The sequence below is a fragment of the Chrysemys picta genome, chromosome 20 (genome assembly GCF_011386835.1).
Source record: "Chrysemys picta bellii isolate R12L10 chromosome 20, ASM1138683v2, whole genome shotgun sequence".
Taxonomy (NCBI): Eukaryota; Metazoa; Chordata; order Testudines; family Emydidae; genus Chrysemys; species Chrysemys picta.
The window spans coordinates 19311365-19333805 of record NC_088810.1 but is presented as its reverse complement, the minus strand read 5'-3'; the positions used below and the strand labels follow the sequence as shown (position 1 = coordinate 19333805).

At 57.9% G+C, this 22441-nt stretch overlaps 1 protein-coding gene across 2 annotated transcripts in view; it reads right to left on the bottom strand.

The window, feature by feature from the left end:
- The window catches only part of SV2A (synaptic vesicle glycoprotein 2A), a 54678-nt gene that overhangs the window by 16741 nt on the left and 15496 nt on the right, over positions 1-22441 (bottom strand). For both annotated transcript variants that reach the window (XM_005293643.5, XM_065574082.1), the window contains 5 exons: positions 7986-8166; positions 6025-6176; positions 3135-3268; positions 2247-2336; positions 678-788 (listed from right to left, as the gene is read on the bottom strand). In XM_005293643.5, the coding sequence (XP_005293700.2) occupies positions 678-788; positions 2247-2336; positions 3135-3268; positions 6025-6176; positions 7986-8166 (668 nt within the window). The remainder of the gene's footprint in view (positions 1-677; positions 789-2246; positions 2337-3134; positions 3269-6024; positions 6177-7985; positions 8167-22441) is intronic.

Here is a 22441-nt window from a genome sequence, read left to right as displayed (position 1 = left end):
TTACAGGAGTCCCGGCTGCAGCGCCATCCAAATAACCCTCTCGCCCAGGAACCCACACTTGCCGCACGGGGGCGGGGACGACCTGCCCTCTTAGGGCTGGGAGAGCGCCCTTGCGGTCGTGGCCACGCTTGGCTGCGGGTTCAAATCCAGCCCGAATGATCCCCTGAGGGGACTGGGACCCAGTCCGGGTCACTGTGGGACCAGGGCTCTCGGATTCTCGGCAGAGGAGCCGAGGAGCAGCGGAGCTGGGGAAGCCCCCCGCCCCCGCGCTGGGCGCAGTGCCCCGGCCAAGGGACAGGCCAGCCAGAGGCAAAGGAGGCCGGTGTTGCTGGATAGGTAAATCCCCTTTGCTTTGCAAGGGTTCACTCAGCTTTGACCTCTGACCCCCGAAGAGTCGCCCCACAATCCCTGCCAGGCTATGAGGTTGCCTGGCACATCCTGATAAAGCTGATCATCTGCGGGGGGGGGGGAGGTTCCCGCTTCCCCCCAGGGCCCAGCACATAGGGCCAAGTGCCTCAAGGGGGGCGTCCTGCCAGCTCTCGGCCACGCTGGGGGAGGATTCTGGCTGTGTGGAACCGTCCTCCAGCCTGAATCCAGCCCCGGTGTAGCCCAGACCAGGGTGGAATTGGCCCCTGCTCTCCTGGGTTTATGACAAGGTCCCCAGGGGCCGGCCCTACCTGATGCAAGAGGTTCAGGATCCGAACCATCCAGCGCCGGTACCAGGTACCGGTGTCCAGCTGGATCTCGATCAGCTCGTCCTCCTGCTTGATGGTTTTGATGTGGGTGACCTGCCAGGCGGGAGGGAGGACGAGGTTACCGGCAGCATGGGGGCAGAACGGGGATGTCCCCTGGCACGGGGCGGGGAGAAAGCACGGGCAGCAGGACGCTCAGAGGGCGGAGATGTCAGCCGGTCCGGCCCCTCCAGCCTGTGGCCGCGGACCAGCCGAAGACCCATCGCCCCGTGCCAGGGAAACCAGTGCCAGCTTACACCCCGATCTCTGCCCCTGGTGGCAGGTTTGTCCACAATGCTGCAGCAGCGCAGACCGGAGAGCCGGGGCCTCACCCCTGCAGGGAGATGACCTCTCCCAGGTTGGGAACCGGGCTGCCCCGGAGTACTTCTCCCACCCCCAAACACCCCGTCTCAACCCTCTGCCCCCTCCCCTGCTGCCCGACAGTCCCCACGGCCCCCCACCCACCTTTCACTGGCTCACTGGAAAAACTAATCACACCGAATCCAAGCGGAGCCCCTCAGGTCTTCTCCTCCCTAGCCCCGCTCCTTCCCCCCCACCCCGCTCGGCTTTGTGCCTCGTGCTGGGAATGAATCTCCTCCTCTCACATTCTCCCTCAGTTCCCTCTCACCACCCTCTGCCTTGATGCCGCAGTCCAGCGCCCCCCTTGCTCCTAGCAGCGGGGAGCACCCCTCGTCCTAGGGCTCAGATTCTCCTCACTCAAGCCAATCCTGGCCTAGATGTCGGATGCTGGCCCGGCGTGCCACGTTACCCTCTAGCAACTGACCCATATAGAGGATAATGACCTATTACTGCTACCAGCTAACGGATTTACTCCTTTAGGTCAGGGGGTTGGAGGTCGGGTCTGTGCTTTGGTGTGGAAGATGCCAGGTTCCAGCCCTGCTGCTGGCCCATGGTGCAGGGCCTGTTATATTTCTGGGGTGATAGAAATTATTTCGAACAAAAATAGCATTAGCAATCCCTGCACGGGGGGGTCCCTATCCCACCAATGGCCCAATACAGGCAGCTGGCACCCTATTCCCCTCATAACCCATGAGCGGGTTTTAGACTCTCAACCCCGCCCTCCCCCCCCAAGAGGTAGGGAAATGGCCTAGTGGATAGAGCACTGGGCTGGGACTCAGAAGACGCATGTTCTATTCCCGGCTTGCTGGGTGACTTTGGGCACGTCGCTGCCCCGCTCTGTGCCTCAGTTTCCCCAGCTGTGAAATGGGGACAACGATACTGCTCTGCTGATGGAAAGAGCTAGGGGTCGTCGTCGTTATTTACAGGCGGGGAACCCAGGCACAAGGAGGGAGCGATTTGTCCAAACTCAGCAGCAGAGCCGGGAATAAGGTCCAGGTCTCCTGACTCCCAGCCCAGTGCCCTACTCACGACACCCTCCTCCGTCACCACCGACAAGCGTTTTCCTTGGCTCACCCCTCTCTCCTCTAGCCTAAAGGTCTCGCCTCTGCCCCGGGGGACCAGAGCAGCCGGGGGGAGCGACCGAGCGGCGCTTACCGAAAACACCCTCTCGGGGTGGCCCTTGGCTCGCATGTTGGTGTCGTGAACCTGCTTCAGCACCATCCAGGCCTCGTCGTGCTTCCCGTTCTGCAAGAGAAAATCCAAGGGGGCAGCGTGGGGCAGGCTGCCCCCCACTGCCAGCGCTTCCAGAGCCCCTCAGTGCTAGGCACCTGGGCTACTGCAACTCAGCCTACAAGGGGCACCCCACTGCCCCATGCTTCCTGGCTTGAAGGCAGGTCAGCCATGCAGGAAATGCCCCTAAGAATTAGGGTCACCTAGGCCAGCTGTTCTCAAACCCTCTCAGACCAGGCCCTGAGCCAGGTGTCGCCGCTCTCCAGGTATCATGCCCCACCTGTGCACGGGGGCATGGCCACGAGTCACCCAAGCAAACGGTAGAGCCATGGGACGCCCCATGCTGCCAGCGGGCTCAAAGCACCATCCCTGCTCCTAGCTGCTGATTTGGTAACAGGTACTGCTGGGTTGACAGGTCCTAGGTACAGGAGCCACCTCTCCATCCCCAGAGCTCGTACAGAAGCACCAGCTTTCTGCATTGCCCCCCTTTGGGGCAAGGGTGGAATTCAGTCCTGGGGCAGCTGTTCACTACTGAGGATGATGGGTTTGTTGCTAGGCCTGGGGCGGTGACCCCAAAGCCCCGTCTCAGATAGTCCCATCTGACGTTGCTCCTGGCCTCTCTCTAGTTTCTACTGCAGGAGGTTGGAGCAGAGCTGGGGGCCAGTTCAGGATCCGATCCCCATACCCCAGAGCCAGCCAGTGCCCCCTTTCTGCCTTAGATCCTGCTGCAGCCCAGCCCAGGGCCCCAAACGCGGACACGCACAGATTAGTCCTTTCTGACTCCCTCCCCACATCGAGCCACACGGCCTTTACCTCCAGGAAGAAGCGTGGGCTCTCGGGCATGGTGGTGAGAGCGCCGATGGCAAAGACAGAGGGGAAGGCGCAGACCAGGACAAAGACCCTCCAGCTGTGGAACTGGTACGCGGAGCCCATCTGGAAACTCCAGCCTGGGGAACAGGAGAGGAGCGAAAAACAGGAGGAGGAGGAGTGAGAAGTGGTAGAACTCAAGACAGTTACATCTAAAGCTGACTGCCGAGAGTCACAAAGGGATCTCCTTAAATGGGGTGACTGAGCAACAAAAGGGCAGATGAAATTCAGTGCGGATACGTGCAAAGTAAAGCACATTGGAAAAACTAATCCCAACTATACAAACAAAACAACGGGGTCCAAATTAGCTGTTACCATTCACATAAGAACATAAGACTGGCCCTATTGGGTCAGGCCAAAGGTCCATCTAGCCCAGTATTCTGTCTTCTGACAGTGGCCAGTGCCAGGTGCCCCGGAGGGAATGAACAGAACAGGTGATCATTAAGTGATCCATCCCCTGTCACTCATTCTCAGATTCTGGCAAACAGAGGCTGGGGACACCATCTCTGCCCATCCTGGCTAGTAGCCATTGATGGACCTATCCTCCATGAACTTATCTAGTTCTTTTTTGAACCATGTTATGGTCTTGGCCTTCACAACATCCTCTGGCAAGGAGTTCCACAGGTTGACTGTGCGTTGTGTGAAGAAATACTTCCTTTTATTTGTTTTAAACCTGCTGCCTATTCATTTCATTTGAATGAACAACCCCTAGTTCTTGTATTATGAGAAGTAATAAACAACACCACCTCTCTCTCATGAGAGACCTCTTGGAGTCATTGTGGATAGTTCTCTGAAAACCTCCACTCAATGTGCGGTGGCCGACAATAAAGCGAACAGAATATTAGGAACCATCAGGAAAGGGATAGATAATAAGACAGAAAGGATCGTAGTGCCGCTATATAATGCCATGGTGCGCCCACAACTTGAATACTGCGGGCAGTTCTAGTCACCTCATCTCAAAAAAATAGATTAGAATTGGAAAAGGTGCAGAGAAAGGCAACAAAAATGATTAGGGGGATAGAATGTTTTCCATACGAGGAGAGATTATAAAGCCTGGGTCTGTTCATCTTAGAAAAGAGACAACTGGGGTGGGGGGGGGATATGAGGGAGGTCTATAAAATCATGAATGGGAGAAAGTGACTTGGGAAGTGTTATTTACCCTTCACCTGACACAAGAACTAGGGGTCACCAGATGAAATTAATAGGCAGCAGATTAAAAACCAACACAAGGAAGTACGACTTCACCCAACACACCATCAGCCTGTGGAACTTGTCGCCAGGGGATGTTGTGAAGGCCAAAAGCACAACCAGGTTAAAAAAAGAACAAGATCAGTTCCTGGAGGATAAGTCCAGCAATGGCTGTTAGCCAAGATGGTCAGGGACGCAACCCCATGCTCAGGGTGTCCCTAAACCTGGCCATGGTCAGAGACAGGATACTGGGCTAGATGGACCACTGGTCTGGCCCAATGTGACCATTCTTAAGTTCTTAGGTTCTTAAGTGGAGGAGCGTGGGGGGAGATTTCCACCCCACCAGGAGCAGCTGCGTCTTCGTCTCCATTCCTGCCCCCTTCCTCCTTCCTCCACCTCCTTAGGGCTTCCCTGCCTACCCCCATTAAGCATCAGCTTCCCCCTTTCTGCACAGCACCCTCCCCAGCATGACCCCGATTCCCCCAACCAAGCCGGCTCCCATCCCGAGGGTGTGGTCGGGAACTGGAAGAGTGTGGGAGGAGCAAAGCAGGAGCCCGGCTCCCAGTGGCCGGCAGACAGCCTTGCTGGCGTGACTGACACCCTTGGAGCAGTCCAGAACCTGGCACTCAGGGTTTAAATGCCATCCCAGACTGCCTGCCGCCCCAACATGCCCCCTTGGCAAGGGAATTTCTTTCCCAACTCCTTCTCTTGCAATCAGTTCAGCCTAGTGCACATAACAAAGCCCCTGGTCTGACACACAGGAGCCCTGGATGTTGTTAGCATCCACATCCCAGCCGGGGCACGTCTCAGAATCAGCTTCGGGGCCAGCGTCCCCCTACACACATGCCCTCTGCTCCTACACTACCAGTGTGGCCTGGCCCAGGGCAGGCGCAAGAGGGGAGTTCAGGCCCACCCGATGTCTCTGCTGAGGCTGCCAGCCTGGGGGTGCGAACGGCTGGGATGGCAAAACACAATCCACGCAGACAGCTAAACTGTGACAACTGGTGTGAACTGGAGTGGTAGGAGCTACAGAGCTAAAGTTGGTCCAAAAAATGTGGGGTTCCCTCCCTGGAAAATTTTGAATACCTAAAGATTTCAATTCGGAAATGCAACTCTGGTGCCTCATGGGAGCTGTAGTTCGGGTGCCCCGTTCTCTATAGGCCAGGCTGCCTGGCTGGACTCCATGTCCCATGATGCACCATAGTCTCCCCCCCACTTGGAAAGGGGAGGTGGTGCATCTTCAGAAGCCCTAGCCATGGTGCATCATGGGAGATGGAGTCCGGCCCAGGAGTCCAGCCCATAGAGGAAAATGGGGGACAGGAGGCACCCAAACTACAACTCCCATGATGCACCATGGTGGTATTTCTGAATCAAAATGTTTCCACTTTGAGGCACTACGGGATTTTCTGAGGGAAGCAGACACTTCTTGCAAAAAAAAAAAATAATAATTCAGTAAAAAATCCAATTTTTTATCAGGAAACAGTTTGGATGGAAAATTTTCAGCCACTCTTCTCCATAGTCCATTACTACCAACCCCTGACCCACCCATTCTTTGACACAGTCTTTGCTGGAGCAAGAGGGGAGAGACCACGGTGGCTTTCCCAGCACAAGGGGGACGGGAGCACCAGCTAGCCCCATCTTCTCTTACCGTAGTGAGGGATGATGGCCCAAGCCATGGCTGATGCGTAGATGCCCCCGATCATCCAGAACATGCAGAGCCAGCTCAGGTGCTCACCTCGCTTCTCCTGAGCTAGGAACTCCGAGAAGTAGGAGAAGACAATGGGGATTGAGCCCCCGATGCTGGGAAAGGGAGGAAGAAAACATGGATCAGAACAGCTTCCAGTAGGAGAGAGCCTGCAAGGGCTGGCGATCCTCATGCTTCAGGGCGTAAGCTCATTGCCAAATGGGAATGGGGGGTCAGGAAGGACTCGTCCGCGCCCTACTGCAAGGTGCTGAGGTTTTAACACCGTCCTCTGAAGCCAGGAAAGCAGACCTGATGCACCATCAGCCTGATCAAATATAGCAGCAGGTAGTGGAGGATACCAAGTTAGATAGGCAGCGGGTGGAGCAGGTCATATACCTGGGCTAGATGAATTACGTGTTTGCTTAGGGCAGGGTGGGGGGGGGGGGGAAAGAGATCCCAGACTGCCTCTTGTTCCACATCCATTGCAGAGACACCAGCCTGGCCGGATTCCGGCACTGGGTCTGGACGTTCCTTTCCACAGTGTTGGTTTTCTCGGGGAAGCCTGCTCTTAATTACCTTAATTACCAGCAGATTTCTGCTGGCAGATTCCAGGCGGTGCTCCCCAGAGAAGATGAATTCAGAGGTGCATGCGGCATTAGCATCTCAATTCATTACAGCACCTGCTTTCCTGCCCAGATGTGGGAGCTAGCTTGAGCAGGCAAAGTGGCAACTTGGCTTATAAACCCACTGGGAGAAGAGAGTTTAGGGGTTAGAGGACAGGGGAGGGAGACAGGCTTCCTGGGTCCTATTTCTGGACTAGCTACTGATTTGCTGGGTGACCTCGGACAAGTCACTTCAAGTCGCACCTTCCATATCAGTGGCCACCCTTGATCTCCCAGCCGGGCTCCTCCAGTAGCAGGAGCAGCGGGGATTCGAGGGTGGGACCCTAACCGGGGATGGAGCCCCCTGGATGAGCTGGTACTTGCTGCGTTGAGATTATCAGAGGGGAGAGAGGGAGAATCTGGGCAGGATGTCCAAGGGGGAAGGGAGCAGATGGAAAAATATTACAGAATTTCCTGGGACATTTCCATTCCAGATCAACCACCGGTCCATACAGTATGGTATCCCCACCTCCTGCCATCTCAGATCAAACCACCGGTCCATACAGTCTGGTATCCCCACCTCCTGCCATCTCAGATCAAACCACCAGCCCATACAGTCTGGTATCCCCACCTCCTGCCATCTCAGATCAAACCACCGGTCCATACAGTCTGGTATCTCCACCTCCTGCCATCTCAGATCAAACCACTGGTCCATACAGTCTGGTATCCCCACCTCCTACCATCTCAGATCAAACCACTGGTCCATACAGTCTGGTATCCCCACCTCCTGCCATTTTGGATCAAACCCACTGGTCCATATGGTCCAGTAACCCCACCTCCTGCCATTTCAGATCAGACCTTACTGGCATCCCACCAGACCTTACTGGCTGCCACCCATTTGACCACTGGCCCATCTCTGCCAGTTTCCCACCTTCTGCCATAACGTATCCAGCCTCTGGCCCATCTGCTATGGCCTCCCGACTGCCTCTCATGTAGCAGCTCCGACCACAGGTCTACCTAGCTCCTTCTCTTTGGATACCACCGCTCACCCAGCATCCCAGACTAGACCATCCCAGTTCTGACCTGGCCCAGAGGAGACCTCGGTGGCTCTAAAAGCTCCGGGAAACGGGTTTTCCACCCCACCTACAAACATGGTGCACGGAGACTGGAAATGGCTCAGGATCTGTTTCGATCCACCTGCCATGACACGGCCAGAGGTGGACCTTCCCCTTGGCCCCCTCGGGGACCGGATCCCATCCGAGGGTGTGAACACGCCACCCTCCCAGCAGAGCATCCAACAGGCTCCTGGCGGGCCTCCCTTACCCCACTCCGGAGAGCAGCCTGCAGAAGAGGAAGGTGCCGTAACCTTGCACGAAAGAGGAGAAGAAGGCGAAGACACTGTTGACCGAGAGGGAGATAAGGAGGCACTGCTTCCGGCCGATCCGATCCGCCAGGCCGCCCCACAGGAACGCTCCCACCATCATGCCCAGGTAGACGATGAGGCCTGGAGGGACACAGCAAACAGAGCGGCACCTGTCAGCAGTAACGCACAGCCCTGGAGCTCCCTCGCCTCTGGGCTCAGCAGAGCATGTCCATGCAGGGGCCGTGCGGCCACCAACGTCAAGCAGCAGGTGCTGGGGTGGAGCGCGGCAGGCGGGTAGCGCAACAACTTCTAGGAGGCAGGCAGTTAGAACAGGGGGAAGAAGAGTCAGGACTCCTGGGTTCCACCCTCAACCCCGTGCTCTATGCACGAGACCCCATGCTTCTCCCAGAGCTGGGGAGAGAACCCAGGAGTCCTGGTTGCCAGCCTGCCTCTCTAACCACTAGACCCCACTCCCCTCCCAGAGCAGGGGAGAGAACCCAGGAGTCCTGGTTGCCAGCCTGCCTCTCTAACCACTAGACCCCACTCCCCTCCCAGAGTAGGGGAGAGAACCCAGGAGTCCTGGCTGCCAGCCTCCCTGCTCTAACCACTAGACCCCACTCCCCTCCCAGAGCTGGGGAGAGAACCCAGGAGTCCTGGCTGCCAGCCTCCCTGCTCTAACCACTAGACCCCACTCCCCTCCCAGAGCTGGGGAGAGAACCCAGGAGTCCTGGCTGCCAGCCTCCCTGCTCTAACCACTAGACCCCACTCCCCTCCCAGAGCTGGGGAGAGAACCCAGGAGTCCTGCCGCCCATGCTGTGTCTGAACCCCAAACCCAACGAATTAGGAGCTCATAGGAGATGAAGATCCCTCTCTCCCATAGCGGGCAGCCCATCACTCTTCTGGCTGGTGGCTCTGTGCGGCTCCCAGCGCCCCCACTCCCACCCACCCCCGCCCCGCCTGTCCTGCCAGCAAGGGCTGTGATCTCCCAAGTTGTCCCAGCAACCCGTGGCTAATTTCTTGCTGCACTTCTCTTCCACTGGGGGATGGGGGCGCGAGGGGAGCCCCGGCTAACGGGACTGGTACGAGGGGCAGCCCTGTGCCGCACGGGGCACTGTCAGCCAGGCGGGCAGCCGTAGCTGGGAGCAGGGCATGGCGGGGGATGGGAAGGGGGAAATGGGGAAATGTGCCATGGGGTACAGCTGAGCTGGGGGGCAGAGCACAGGGGGAAACAGGGGGTGCAGAGGGGACTGTTTCATTCTGCAGAACTGAGCTGGGGGGGCCGGGCCCATGGGGCAATGGAGGCTTCAGGGCTGAGATGAGCAGGGGGGGCGGGGTTGAGCGCAGATGGAGATGTGGGCAGGTTCCTGGGATGCTGCAGGGTTGAGTTAGGGGGCAGAGCACAGGGGTGCAGTGGGGTGTCCCTGTAATGTTGCAGGGTAGGGTGAGCACAGGGGGAGATGGGGGCGCGGGGGGGGGGCAGTTGTGTCGCAGTGCAGCTCTGAGCCGCCGATCGCATCAGTACGGAGGGGAAACGAATCCCTTCACCCCCAGCCTCCGATCCTGACGTGGCAGAGCGTGGGTGGGGGGGGGGACTCCAAAGCGGCACGTTCGCACCCCGGCAACGGCAGCTGTCGACCTGCGTGATTAGCACAATCCTGATCCCTCGTCCCGGGGATTTCACGGCCCACCGGGCAGCTAAAGCCAAGAGGGCTAACTCGGCCCCCGCAGCCGCCCGGGCTTGTCGGCCTAGCCCGGGGGAGAGAAACATCCTCCCGCCTACGCAGGCCAGACCCTCATCTGCGTCGTGCCCAGCTCCTCTCCCCGTGAGCGGTCTGAGACAAGGACGAACACCCCCCCCCCACACACACACACACACACAGAAGACATGCTGAGTCACTCCTCCCTGGAGGCTGGCGGGCTCTCCCAGCCCCCGTGCCCTTCACGTCACTTTCAGGAGATGCCGCGGCTGCACCATGGTAGGGGAGTTCTCGCCAAATCCTGCCCGTTCAATCCAGGGGACGGCTCTCCAAGGCGGACACATGGCAATAGCTCATGGCTGCCGCTTGCCCGATTGCTGCCCATGGCCAGCCAGAGCCCAGATTCTCCCTCCAATTCTCACGGCCTGGAATCACTCACACCCCCACCAGGGCCGGGCATCTGCTCCCAGGCCTTAACTTATAATGAAAATCAAGCCATTTTTTTTACATTCCTAACTGATGCAGCAGGCCCAGACAGGAGCGGCGCCAGGGTTTTTGCCGCCCTTAGGCCGGGGTAGGGTGACCAGACAGCAAGTGTGAAAAATCGGGACAGGGGGTGGGGGGTAATAGGAGCCTATATAAGAAAAAGATCCCAAAATCGGGACTGTCCCTATAAAATTGGAACATCTGGTCACCCTAGGCGGGGGGTCCTTCCACGCTCCTGGTCTTCGAGGCACTTCGGTGGCGGGTCCCGGAGCGAGTGAAGGACCCACCGCAGAATTGCCGCCGAAGACCCGGAGCGCAGAAGGACCCCCCACCGCAGAATTGACGCCAAGGGCAGCAAAATGCCGCCCCCCCAAATCCTGCTGCCCTAGGCAACCGCCTAGGTCACCTAAATGGAAGCGCCAGCCCTGGGCCCAGAGGCGCCGGGGCTAGGAACTGCCAAGCCCAGAGGCGCCGGGGCTAGGAACTGCCAAGCCCAGAGATGCCGGCCCTGGCCCAAATTAAGCACTGGCTGCTCCTGTGGAATGAGCCACCTATCACCAACGCAGCGCCCAGACAGCTGGCTGAAGGCAACTACGGAGCCTGCATGGGCTCCTGGGGAGGGCGCTGGCCTGCGTCCTATTCCTAGCTCTGCTGCTGACCCGCTGGGTGACTTTCGCCAAGTCAATTCCCTGACCAAAGGGCACAAGGGCAAAACCAATTTTCCAGCCGCAAAATGGACTCTCCAAGCCCCGCGGGACAGTCAGCGTTAATTGTCCTGTATCATGGCTGCGCCCGTGAGCCCCAGCCGTGGGCCAGGCCCCTCAGGTGCTAGGTGCTGTACAAACCCAGAACAAAGAGCCAGTCCCTGCCCCCAAGAAACTCACACTCTAAGTATAAGGCAAGAGACACCAGCTGGAGGCAAAACAATGAGGTAACACCGGACTAATATTAGCAATAAATCACTCAAGCTGGTGTAACAACTTTACAATGTCTGAATTCCAGACTATAGTCATAAACCCACCCACGAAACAGGAAAAACCCAAGGCTGGTGGCAGGCGGGGAAATGCAGTCCTTGGATGGATAAGGTGGAGAACACTCAGCAAAAGCAGAGATGTGTTATCACCGTTGTATAAGGCCTTGGTGAGACCGCCAGCGGCTACTAGCCCTGAGCAACATTTTCCATCTGAAATCGTTTCAGGATGAAAAAAATGCAGATTTTTTGCTGACCAAAACATTTTGCGAATTTGTATCAAATTTGTTAAATTGTTTCAATCAACCCTGCCCCCCCAACCCCCCCGCCCAAATTTTGAAATGTTTCATTTCCACATTTTTTTAAGCAAAACTTTTCAATTTTTCAATTCAAAACCATTTTCCATTTCAAATTTTACTTCAATGTTAGTTTTTTTTTAAAAAGGTGAAAGAACCGAAAACCAACCCAAAATGAGTGAAACGGATCGTTTCGTTCCAAAAAAATAATCCGAAGAATTGTCATTCACTCTTTTCAGTTTCAGACCCTGCAGATCAGTGCTTTGCACGGAGCTGCTGGATGCCGGATCCAGTCCTGGTGTCTGCACTTCAACAAGGCTGTTGACAAATTGGAAAGGGTTCAGAAGAGAGCTACAAGAATGATCTGAGGCCTGGAAAACCTGCGTCTCAGCAAGAGAGTCACACCACTGTAGCGATATTGACCTAATCCCCAGTATCAGGCGGTAGCCGTGTTAGTCTGTATCCACAAAAACAATGAGGAGTCCGGTGGCACCTTAAAGACTAACAGATTTATTTGGGCATACATTTTCATGGGTAAAAAACTTATGCCCAAATAAATCTGTTAATCCCCAGTGTAGACGCAGCTAGGGCAACGGATGAATGCTTCCATTGACTTAGCTGCCATTGGTCAAGGAGGTGGTGTTCCTACACCAATGGAAAAACCCCTTTCATTGCTTCAGGCTGGGTCTACTCTGTGGGGTTATGCCAACATAGTAGGGCACCGTAGCTGTGCCAGGATAGTCCCCATAGTGTAGACATGGCCTGAAGCTAGATAAATTCAGACTAGAAATAAGGTACACATTTTGCAACAGTGAGGGGTCTGAACCCCGGGAACACCGCACCTAGGGACATAGGGGATTCTCGATCACTTGAGTCTTTATATTCATAGATGTAAGGCCAGAAGGGACCATTGTTGATCATCTAACCTGACCTCCTGGATAACCCAGGCCAGAGAATTGCTCCAAAATAATTCCTAGAGCAGGTCTTGTAGAAAAACATCCCATCTGGATTTTAAAATTGCCCGTGATGGAGAATCCACCGCAACCCTGGGTGAGTTAATTACTCTGCCTGTTAAAAACTTACACCTTATTTCCAGTCTAGCTTTAGCTTCCAGCAGGTTTTCTAATCCTTTAATCACTTTTGTGGCTCTTCTCTGAACCCTTTCCGAGCTCCCAACATCCTTCCAGATTGGCCACCTCTTTCTCAGAGACACATCCGAGCTCAGCCAGAAGTTACGGGCTCCATGCAGGAATCGCTAGGGGAGGTTCTCCAGGCTGGGCTGTGCAGGAGGGCAGACGAGATGATCAGGCAAGGACAAGTGCAGAGTCCTGCACTTAGGACGGAAGACTCCCACGCACTGCTACAGACTAGGGACCGAATGGCTAGGTAGCAGTTCTGCAGAAAAGGACCTAGGGGTCACAGTGGATGAGAAGCTGGATATGAGTCAACAGTGTGCTCTTGTTGCCAAGAAGGCTAACGGCATTTTGGGCTGTATAAATAGGGGCATTGCCAGCAGATCGAGGGATGTGATCGTTCCCCTTTATTCGACATTGGTGAGGCCTCATCTGGAATACTGTGTCCAGTTTTGGGCCCCACACTACAAGAAGGATGTGGAAAAATTGGAAAGAGTCCAGCGGAGGGCAACAAAAATGATTAGGGGTCTGGAGCACATGACTTATGAGGAGAGGCTGAGGGAACTGGGATTGTTTAGTCTCCAGAAGAGAAGAATGAGGGGGGATTTGATAGCAGCCTTCAACTACCTGAAGGGGGGTTCCAAAGAGGATGGAGCTCGGCTGTTCTCAGTGGTGGCAGATGACAGAACAAGGAGCAATGGTCTCAAGTTGCAGTGGGGGAGGTCCAGGTTGGATATCAGGAAAAACTATTTCACTAGGAGGGTGGTGAAACACTGGAATGCGTTACCTAGGGAGGTGGTGGAGTCTCCTTCCTTGGAGGTTTTTAAGGCCCGGCTTGACAAAGCCCTGGCTGGGATGATTTAGCTGGGAATTGGTCCTGCTTTGAGCAGGGGGTTGGACTAGATGACCTCTTGAGGTCCCTTCCAACATTGATATTCTATGATTCTATGATTCTATGATCAGAACGGTCCCTTCTCACCTGAAAATTGACACGTCCGACAGAACTGACCCAGTCTGGACTCCCTGACGTTTCCAGAGGGGCTTTCATCCCAAAAGGGAACCCAAAGCTATGGCCCCAACCCTGCAATCGATCCACGCAGGCAGGTCCGAGGAAGGGTCTGTCCGGGCTCAAGGATTGGATTGCAGGACCAGTCAACAGACCGATGAAGGAAAGACTCCTGCACCCCCCCGACTCCCGTTTTACACCAGTGTATTCATGGGGAGAATGAGGCTGCTGCTCGTCGGACCAAACCGGTGCCGGGACATCATGCAGGTGCTCTCGATGTCTGCAGACACCAGCGGGATAAGTACAAGCTTGAGCTGTCCACACCCCATGTCCCGCCACACTAATCCTGCTCCTGAGAATCAATGGGAAACCTGTACAAAGCCTGCCAACTTCAGCACAGGCGCTCATGCCCTGCCCTAAAGATCGCGCCTTGAGACAGGGTCTGTGATGCCTTGATCCTTCTCCGGTCCACGCAGCAGCTGGTGGCTCCAGCTGGAAGATTGGGTCCCCACCGGGACTGCACAGGCCCAGAAAGTGAATCCTGCAGGGGCATGGCCGCGACGGGCCGTATTTAGGGGAAGCTCACCCCGACGCCTATCCTAGTTGCGTGCATAGGAGGCGCTGGTCTGCAGGGCGGTCAATCCAGCCCTTTCGCCAGTGCTGAATCCACTTAAAACACAGGGGAGAAATTGCCCAATGAGGAGTCATAAACCAGCCCTGACTAGCAAAACTAAGAGACAAAGTCCAGAAGGGCTCCTGGGCCGGAAGACCTGGCTTGTTGGCGGGGTGGGAAGCCTGCCACCACAGCAAAGCAGCGGAGTGCCGGGAGGCAGAGCGCACGCAGAGGAGAGGCAGCTATTTTTATCCTGCCTTTCATTTCGATTTGAGCTGCAGTCACAGGGCCATGCGTCAGCGTGATACAAGGTGACAGGCCTCATGGAAGAGCAAAAAGCCACAACCATTTTCTTCTGGAGAGATTGGGGGGGATTCAGGGAAGGGGGAACATGTGGCAAGGGGGCATCTACATTTCCAAATGGAGCCAGGAAGAACCCTATTCCTCAAGCGATCGAGCCTACAGCTGGCAGGAGCCACACGGCTTTGGAACCAGGGTGCCTGATTAATAGTCCCGCCCTTCCTACACTTGGGGCAGGGAGGTAAGAGAGCTCCTAAGCCCCTTTACCCACCCCGCATATTCTGGGGTCATGCAAGCTTCTGTCCAACCCTGGTATAAATTACAGCAGCCTCGGGGCTGCTCTGACTTACATTCTGTTTCCTATAGGACTCAAAAGGCTCCCCATAGTGCAGTGCTCTCTAGCCACGCCCCTAATCCACCCCCACGCCGGGGGCTGGGAACAGGGCGGGTGCAAGGCCCTGCTCTGCACCAGCTGGGAAGGCCTTTGCATGGGGGTGGGATTCTCAGAGGGCTGTTTCCACGCCCTTTGTGCTGCCGGAGTGGGACTAGGAGTACGTCCACACAGCAGAGGCGGGAGCTTTGAGCTAGCTGGCTCGGGTACCCCTAGCAGTGAAGCTGCAGCAGCACAGGCTGCCGAGGAGGGAGCCAGGGTACGGGGCGGGCTGGAACTGAAGGCCACGCTGCTGTGGTTGCACAGCGATGGATACTCAGGCTGGCTAGAGGGACGCTGGCGCAGACCACACCCCATGACAGCAGCACAGACGTACCCCCCGAATCAGGGCCAGAGACGTTCGAGATGGAACGACCTGGCGGAACCTCGAGGCTGGTGCAGGATTGTTCCCGTAGGGGGCATTTTCCAGCAGGTTGTCCAGTCTGCTTCCACCCTCCCACTTAATCCAGCCAGAAACTGTCCTCCACCCAGGCGCCATCCCATTGAATCCAGGGCTGGGGGGGACACACAGGGAGAGCAGAGATTGCCCCTCAATTCAACCCTAAAGGAAGAGGTTGTGCTCGTCCGCCCGGGCATGATTTGTTTCCTTCGGGAGCAGCCTTCAGTGCCCATGCTGCCAGGTCTCGGGTCTGCACCCCAGGAGCAAATCTCCCATCTTAGATTGGTAGCTCTTTGGGGTAGGGCCCAGCTCTTGGTTATGTGCCTGTACGGTGCCCCGGAAGTCGGGGGAGTGGAGTGTCCCAGCCCATGGCCCGTACAGCACCCTGCACGGGGGGGAGGGGAGGGATGTGCAGGCCACAGCCCGTTCAGCACCGTGCACTGGAGGGGGGTCCCAGCCCATGGCCCGTACAGCACCCTGCACGGGGGGGGGGGGGCCACAGGCCACAGCCAGTACAGCACCGTGCACTGGAGGGAGGTCCCAGCCCACGGCCCGTACAGCACCCCACACAATAGGGATCCATGCTTGTGGCTCCTAGATGCTACCACAATGGTAAATAATCAAACGGCTGGCACAGGGGACGGGAATGGGACACGGGGACTGTCCCCTCTCAGCCACCCTTTCCCTCCAGCACCAGGATCCAGAGATGGCTTCTCTCCACTCCCCGTTGCTGCATCCCGCTTATACCCCATCTGGCTCCTCCACCACCGGCCCTGGGGTCTGTCCTCCCCCCACCCCACCTGCTGATTGGAAGCAGCGTATCGCGCCCAGCGGCCAGATCCACCTGGAAGTCCCCAGGCTGATGGGGCCCAGCTCCCACAGCAGAATCCACATGCCAACCAGAGCCGGGCGCGTGAGGCCCATCTCCCCCTTCATGCCAGGGAAACCCAGCTGCCTTGCCCTGCACAGCCTCCAATAGGCTTGCAACGCGGCCACACGCCCCGCCCAGTGTGCAAGGTGCCACCCGACTGCCCCCTCGCGTCACAGGTTCCCCCGGGGCTCAGTCCTTCGCAGCACCCGTGCTCAGTAGTTTGACCTGCCTCTGGATCCCCGTCGCCCTGCGTGCTGCACTGAGCACTGGCAGGGGACGCAAGCCCCCACTCTGGTTTCCAACAGCCGCCTCGCGCCTCCTGGAGGATCCAAACCAGGAGCAGCCAAGAGCTGATTCGTCCTTCTCGCCCCCTGGCTCCTCCACCAAGCCAGCTCCAAACTCCCGCCCATCCTGGATTCCTGCTGTGTATTGCAGGGGGCTCCCCTCTCTCCAGCTCCGTTTCCTCTGACCCTTCCCTTCCAATGCTTGGAGCCTTTAAGCGCACGGCAGCTGTTCAGAGTCCTGGCTCTCCTACTTGCACTGGGGTAAAGCCTCGTGTGACCATAGTGCCCCTGGCACCGCCTTGCCCAGGCCGTGGCTTCAAAGGGAAGGGCACCAGGGTCAAGTCGCCCCGTTGGAAGTCTCCCAACCAGATTCCGATGCCACTTAATCCGGCTGAGCTCACAACAGCTGCCAAGAGCACGGCCCCAGGAGGGACCCGGGCACAGACCCAGCCAGCTCTGCGGGGCTTACAAGAGAGATCGCTGGTCTGCAGGAGGCCCTGTCCTCCGCGCCCCGGAAGCGCGGCCTGGTAACAAACCCAACGGCTTTATCGGTCACGTTTACGTTTGAATTCGGCACTGTCAAACGCCGCAGCGTGACATCCCAACACCGCTCTGCCCTGCAGCTGGCACGGAAGAGCTCTTCGACACCGACAGAGGTGCCCCCCAAAGCCCACCAGAATTGGGGGCTCAGCCATGGCGGGGGAGGAACAAACCACTCATGGTTCTTTTTAGGCACAGCCTCCCTAAAGACAAACACTACACTGTTCTCCAGTCAAAGCCCCCAGCCACCTCGGCCGCGCTTGGGGCTACGGGGTAACCGTTCCTGCAGACTACTGGGGTACATCAAGTAAAGCGAGGAGAGGAGGGAGACATGGGGAAAACGTTTCCAAGCAGAGTGTTTGCAACTCCCCCCCGAGCATGTTCAGCTGAGCCCTATATCCCCCTGCGCACCGGCTCCAAGAGCGATGGTGGAAGTGGAGTTGATCTGACCCTTTGCAGAAACAGCTCCCCGCCTCCCCCCATGCTCAGAAGACAGGCAGAGTCCTGACCGCGCCCCTGCCACAGGCCCTTTCATCCGAACACAAGGCACATGCTTCGGAAAGGTGGCTGGACTGGGGGGGCATGAGAGATGGGCCTTTTCCGGGAAGCCTGCAGGGCCAGCGAGGGAGGCAGAGAATAAAGCCAGCCTCCCCCATAATGAGATGTGCAGCGCAGTGCGAAGCTCGGGAAGGAAATGCTCCGGCTGCTGCTAAGGGTGCCGGGGGAGAGAGGAGCTGATGAGGGGACATGCCAGTGACTGGCAGGCTCAGGGTTACGGGTGGTGGCTTATCAAAGGGAGAGATCCTGAAGCCTAAGGAATTAGTCCTCAAGATCCGCAGACAGCCAGGTGTGGGCCAGGACTGGGGCTGTCATCAGCCAATTCAGAACACGTGTCCTGGGAACCATGGGTGGGGAGGGAACTGTAGTTATTAGTCCTGGGGTGAGCTACACCGAGAGGCAAGGGGTAGACTGGACTCCTGGGTTCTATTCCCAGCTCTGGGAGGGGCTAAAGCAGGGGGGCTGGGAGTCAGGACTCCTGGGTTCTATTCCCAGCTCTGGGAGGGGCACCACGGAGAGAGGCCCAAGCAAATCCAAGCACTGAATTAGCAGCTAGACATTCCTGGCAACTGCTTCCAGAGTTCATGCCGGGCCCCGCCAGTGGGAGTTCACCGAAAGGGCCGGAGTCCGCTGGGGATGGGGAGCATAAGGCAGGACGAGGAGCTTCCCCGACGAACCGCTCCACAGCCCAGATCCCGTCAGTGCAAGTGACTATCTCCCTAAAGTGCTGGAAGGGGCAACGCAAGGGGCCGGGCCGGCCGCTAAGCAAACGCGAACGGGAACCAGCCTCCCGCACAGCTGGGCGCTGCCTCGTGATTCCACACAGACACACGCATGTTTCCCCTGCACACACGAGGCCCCTGGCACACGCACACACGCCCTCCCCCTGCTTATCCCTCCACCTGTGCTCATCCTGCACACCCCACCCCCTGCCCGTGTCTCATCTTGCACGCATCCCCATGCACGCGCACTCCTGCCCTGCTCTATGCATGGGGCCAGCAACAGCTCTCGCAGCTGGAGATCTCCAGAGGGCCACGCCAAGCAGCGACCAAGCAGCTCCTGGGGTCTGGGCTGGGGGGATGGGGCGAAGGCGCTTTTCACGCTCAGGCCCGGGCGTGGCTGTCGTCTGACGACGCCTGCATGCGACAAGTTTGCTGGGGCTCAGTCTAGTTCCTAGCAGGACAGGGAGGTGCCCCGCTCACAGCCCCTGGGCGGACGGACTCCGCAGACAGGCCAAGGATTGAAAGGGTCGTGGAGACTGAGCGCCCCACAAGTGGGAGGGGGGGCTCCCTTCCCCATCTCCACGGCTCTTTCAAGGGGGGGTAGCTCCCGCTCAGGGCTGTGACGGGCAGTGCTGGAGGTGGGCGGGAGAGCGAGCTTTGCCGCAGTGCGGCCTGCACCTGCTCAAATCGCCGCGTGCTGGGGGCATCAATCCAGTGCCTTCCTCTAGCACAAAACTCGCTTGAAATCCAGGCTGCTCTGGGCCTTCCCCGGGTTCCCAGACTCCTGCCCCCCCATCCCCAATTATAGCAGCCCCACCCCTTCACTCCTCTTCTCTGCAGCCGCTCAGGCAAGATTTCCTCCTGCTTGCTTTCATATGGAATTAATTCCCACTAAGCCCTTTGCGGCAGTGCCAAGGTCTGGAGGGGCTGTCAGTGGTGCAGGGAGATAAGCTGGGGGGCCGTTCACATTGGCTAAATTATGCCGGTGTTTGAGGACGGCAGAGGGAGGAGGAGGACGATGCAGGGGGTGAGTCACCGACTGTCACTGCTGGCCGGGAGCTCTCGCCCGCCGCAGCCTCCAAAGGGATTTCAGAGCACGAGCCACCCCTGGCTACAAATCCAGCCCCCCGCCCCCCATTTCCGGCTGGCTTCTACCAAGCGAGGCGCTTGCCTGAGCCCTTCGCTGTCATTAGCCTCACAATTATCCATCCGGGAGACAGAGTCAGGTGAGGAAAGCAGTGTGGCCTGACGGAGAAATCATTCGCCTGCAATTCAAGCAATCCGGGTGCGAATCCCACCTGGGCTACAGGCCTGTTGGGGGACATGAGAGGTCTGGTCTACGTTCCAACCGCTGAGCAAATCCTACAGAGCTTGGCCTCTCTGCGCCTCAGTTTCCCCCCCCTAGTCTGATCTCCTGTATCACAGGCCAGGGAGCGGCTCCAAAATCATTCCGAGAGCCGATCTTTTAGGAGAAATAGTATCGCTGCCAGGAACAGAACCCAGGAGTCCTGACTCCCCAAATAACCCTGCTCTCCCCCCTAGATCCCATTCCCCTCGCAGAATACAAGCCGGCAATCCTACCATCCAGACCCAGGTTCTAACTGCAGTTTGATTTTCAAGAGTCCTCCTGACGCTCCACAGAGCAGCGCCTCATCTCACCAACTACTCGCCTGGTCATTGGCCTGGCTCGACTACTGGAGTCAAACAGAACTTAAAAATGAAAGAGGGGGCAGGAGCCGACAGGTGCCCTGGGTGGGGGCCGCAGCCTCCAGAGACCTGGCTACAAATCCCAGCTACGGGCACCAGAAAAGAAAAACGAAAAACGGGCCATAAAGACTGACGTCCACGCTCATCCCTCGCAGGACAAGGCTGGGGCATCAGGATATCGATATGGGCGCACCTCACAGTCCACCTGGGATTTCTCCTACATGGGTTGGGATGGAAAGGCACGGGCAGAGCTGGGGGAAGCCCGGGCCTGGGATAGCAGGGGGCTGCAGGTTGGGAGGACTATGGGGCACCCAGGCCCCTGACTCTACCACTAGGCCCCTGACTCTAACCACTAGACACCACTGCCCACCCAGAGCAGAGACTAGAACCCAGAGTCCTGGGGTTCCTGGTCCCTTCCTGCTCTCCCCACTAGACCACGCTCCCTCTCGCAGCCCGCTCTCAAAGGAAGCGAGAGGGATGAATCCTTCCCCAGTTATTGAACCTAGACTTGAAGGAAAGAGAACTCCCTCGCCCAGCGCACCCCGGGCTCCAGCCCACGCTCTGCTTCGCTGGCTGTAACACTCCGGAGGGGAAGCAGCACTTTATTTAAAGCGCTGCTGTCTGACTACACCCCGGCCATCACCCCCACCCAACAGCGCTTCCTCCCTCGGCCAGTGCTCTGCCACTCACTAGGGAGAGGCGGCTACTGACCGGGCCTGTATGGAACAGGATCCCCCACCCCAGGCTGCCCCCCACCTCCCAAGCCAGCCTGGAGCCTTCCTTACAGCCAGGCCAACATAGGAAGCTGGAAGGCAGCAAAGGACAGCATATCAGGCAGCTCAAGGGGACAGCTTGCCTACTGGTTAGGGCACCAGCCGGGGGCTCAGGAGACCCGCATTCAAGTCCCAGCTCTGCCAGGAACTTGCTGCGTGACCTTGGGCAAGTCACTTGCTGCTCTGTGCCTCGGTTTTCCCACCTGTAACTGTGGGGCTTAACAGCAGTGCCCTAGCTCACAGGGGGTTGGAAGGACCAGTCCTTTCATGACTCAGGTACTGATACACTATGGTGATTAGGGTCAGACAGGGCCCTGCCCGCACAGCTCCCACTGCTCTTTCGCTGTAGACGGTTGGCTCTGGGGTTCTGTTCCAAGCTCTCGGAGGGGAGTAGGGGCAAGTGGTTACCGCAGAGGACTGGGTGTCAGGATTCCTGGCTTCTACCTCCAGCTCCTTCACCAATTTGCTGGGTGACCTAGGGCAAGTCACCGCCCCAGTATCTGCCTCGGTTTCCCCATGTGTAAGGCAGGGATAACGCTGCGGGCCCATCTCCTGGGGAGGTTCAGTTCATTGACTCGGCATTTGAGATTCTGGAGGGACAGCATCAGCCACTGGCACGGCACAGCCTTAGTCCCCTAGGGACCTACGCAGAACCCTTCCCTAGGGGTCACGGGGCTTCCTCTCCTAGCTCCTAGCTCCTAGGTTACAGCCGCGCTGCCCGCCGCGGATCCCTGCCTGCCTGCGCTGGGAAGGCAACGCCCCACCCCCCAGACGAGGTGGCAACCCGGGTGCAGCTCTGACTGCAGCAAGGGTGGCTGTGCTAGCCGGGGACGGAGCCCGCTCACCCCCTCCAAAGGGATGGACGTGGCGGGAGATCTGGGATCTCAGTCTGGGCTGAAGAGAAAAGCAACGGCCCAGAAGAGCCGTTAGCCACCTCCGTGCAACCCAAACGCGGAGGCCTGGTCCAGGCAAGGAGCTGCCATACCCAGCGCAGAGGGAGGGGCGTCCCCTGAAACAGCCTCTCAGAGGGGGGGCTCAGGAGCTGTACAACCTTCCCCCACACAGCTGGGGCACGCTGTCTCTACCCGCTAGGCGCCACTGCCTCCAAGGGGAGGCCAGCGCATCCTCCCTGGCCCGTGCACTCCGGTCTTGGAGCCGGGGCCTGGTAGCCGAGGATCTTGCAGTGGATTCAGCTCTGGACCGAAAGCCCCTCCAGACTCCAATGCTCTAGTTAGCCAGAGATGCGGCACAGGGCACAGGTACCCCCCACCCCTCAGGGCTCCCCAGGCCCACTGTCGGCTCTGTCTGGGACGTTCATGGTGAGGAAGGCCTGTGGGTCATGGAGGAGGCTCTCCCATCTTAAGCAGCAGACACAGGAGCTGGGGGGGGGGGTTCCGGTTCGTCCCAAGCTGGATCAAATCCACAAGCTACCAATATTGGTCCCAGCCCCCCCCCCCCCCCCCCCCCCGCTTCCTTGGGCCTGCGTCTCTCAGGTGCAGCGGCCTTTCCCACCGGGCTCCCGTCACGCGGACGCCGGCACTGACTCAGCAGGAATCAAAGCCGCAGGGACCCACTCAGGAGAGAGCCAGGCGCCAGCTGGCTAGTTCCCGAGAGCCCGTCTTCATGGCCG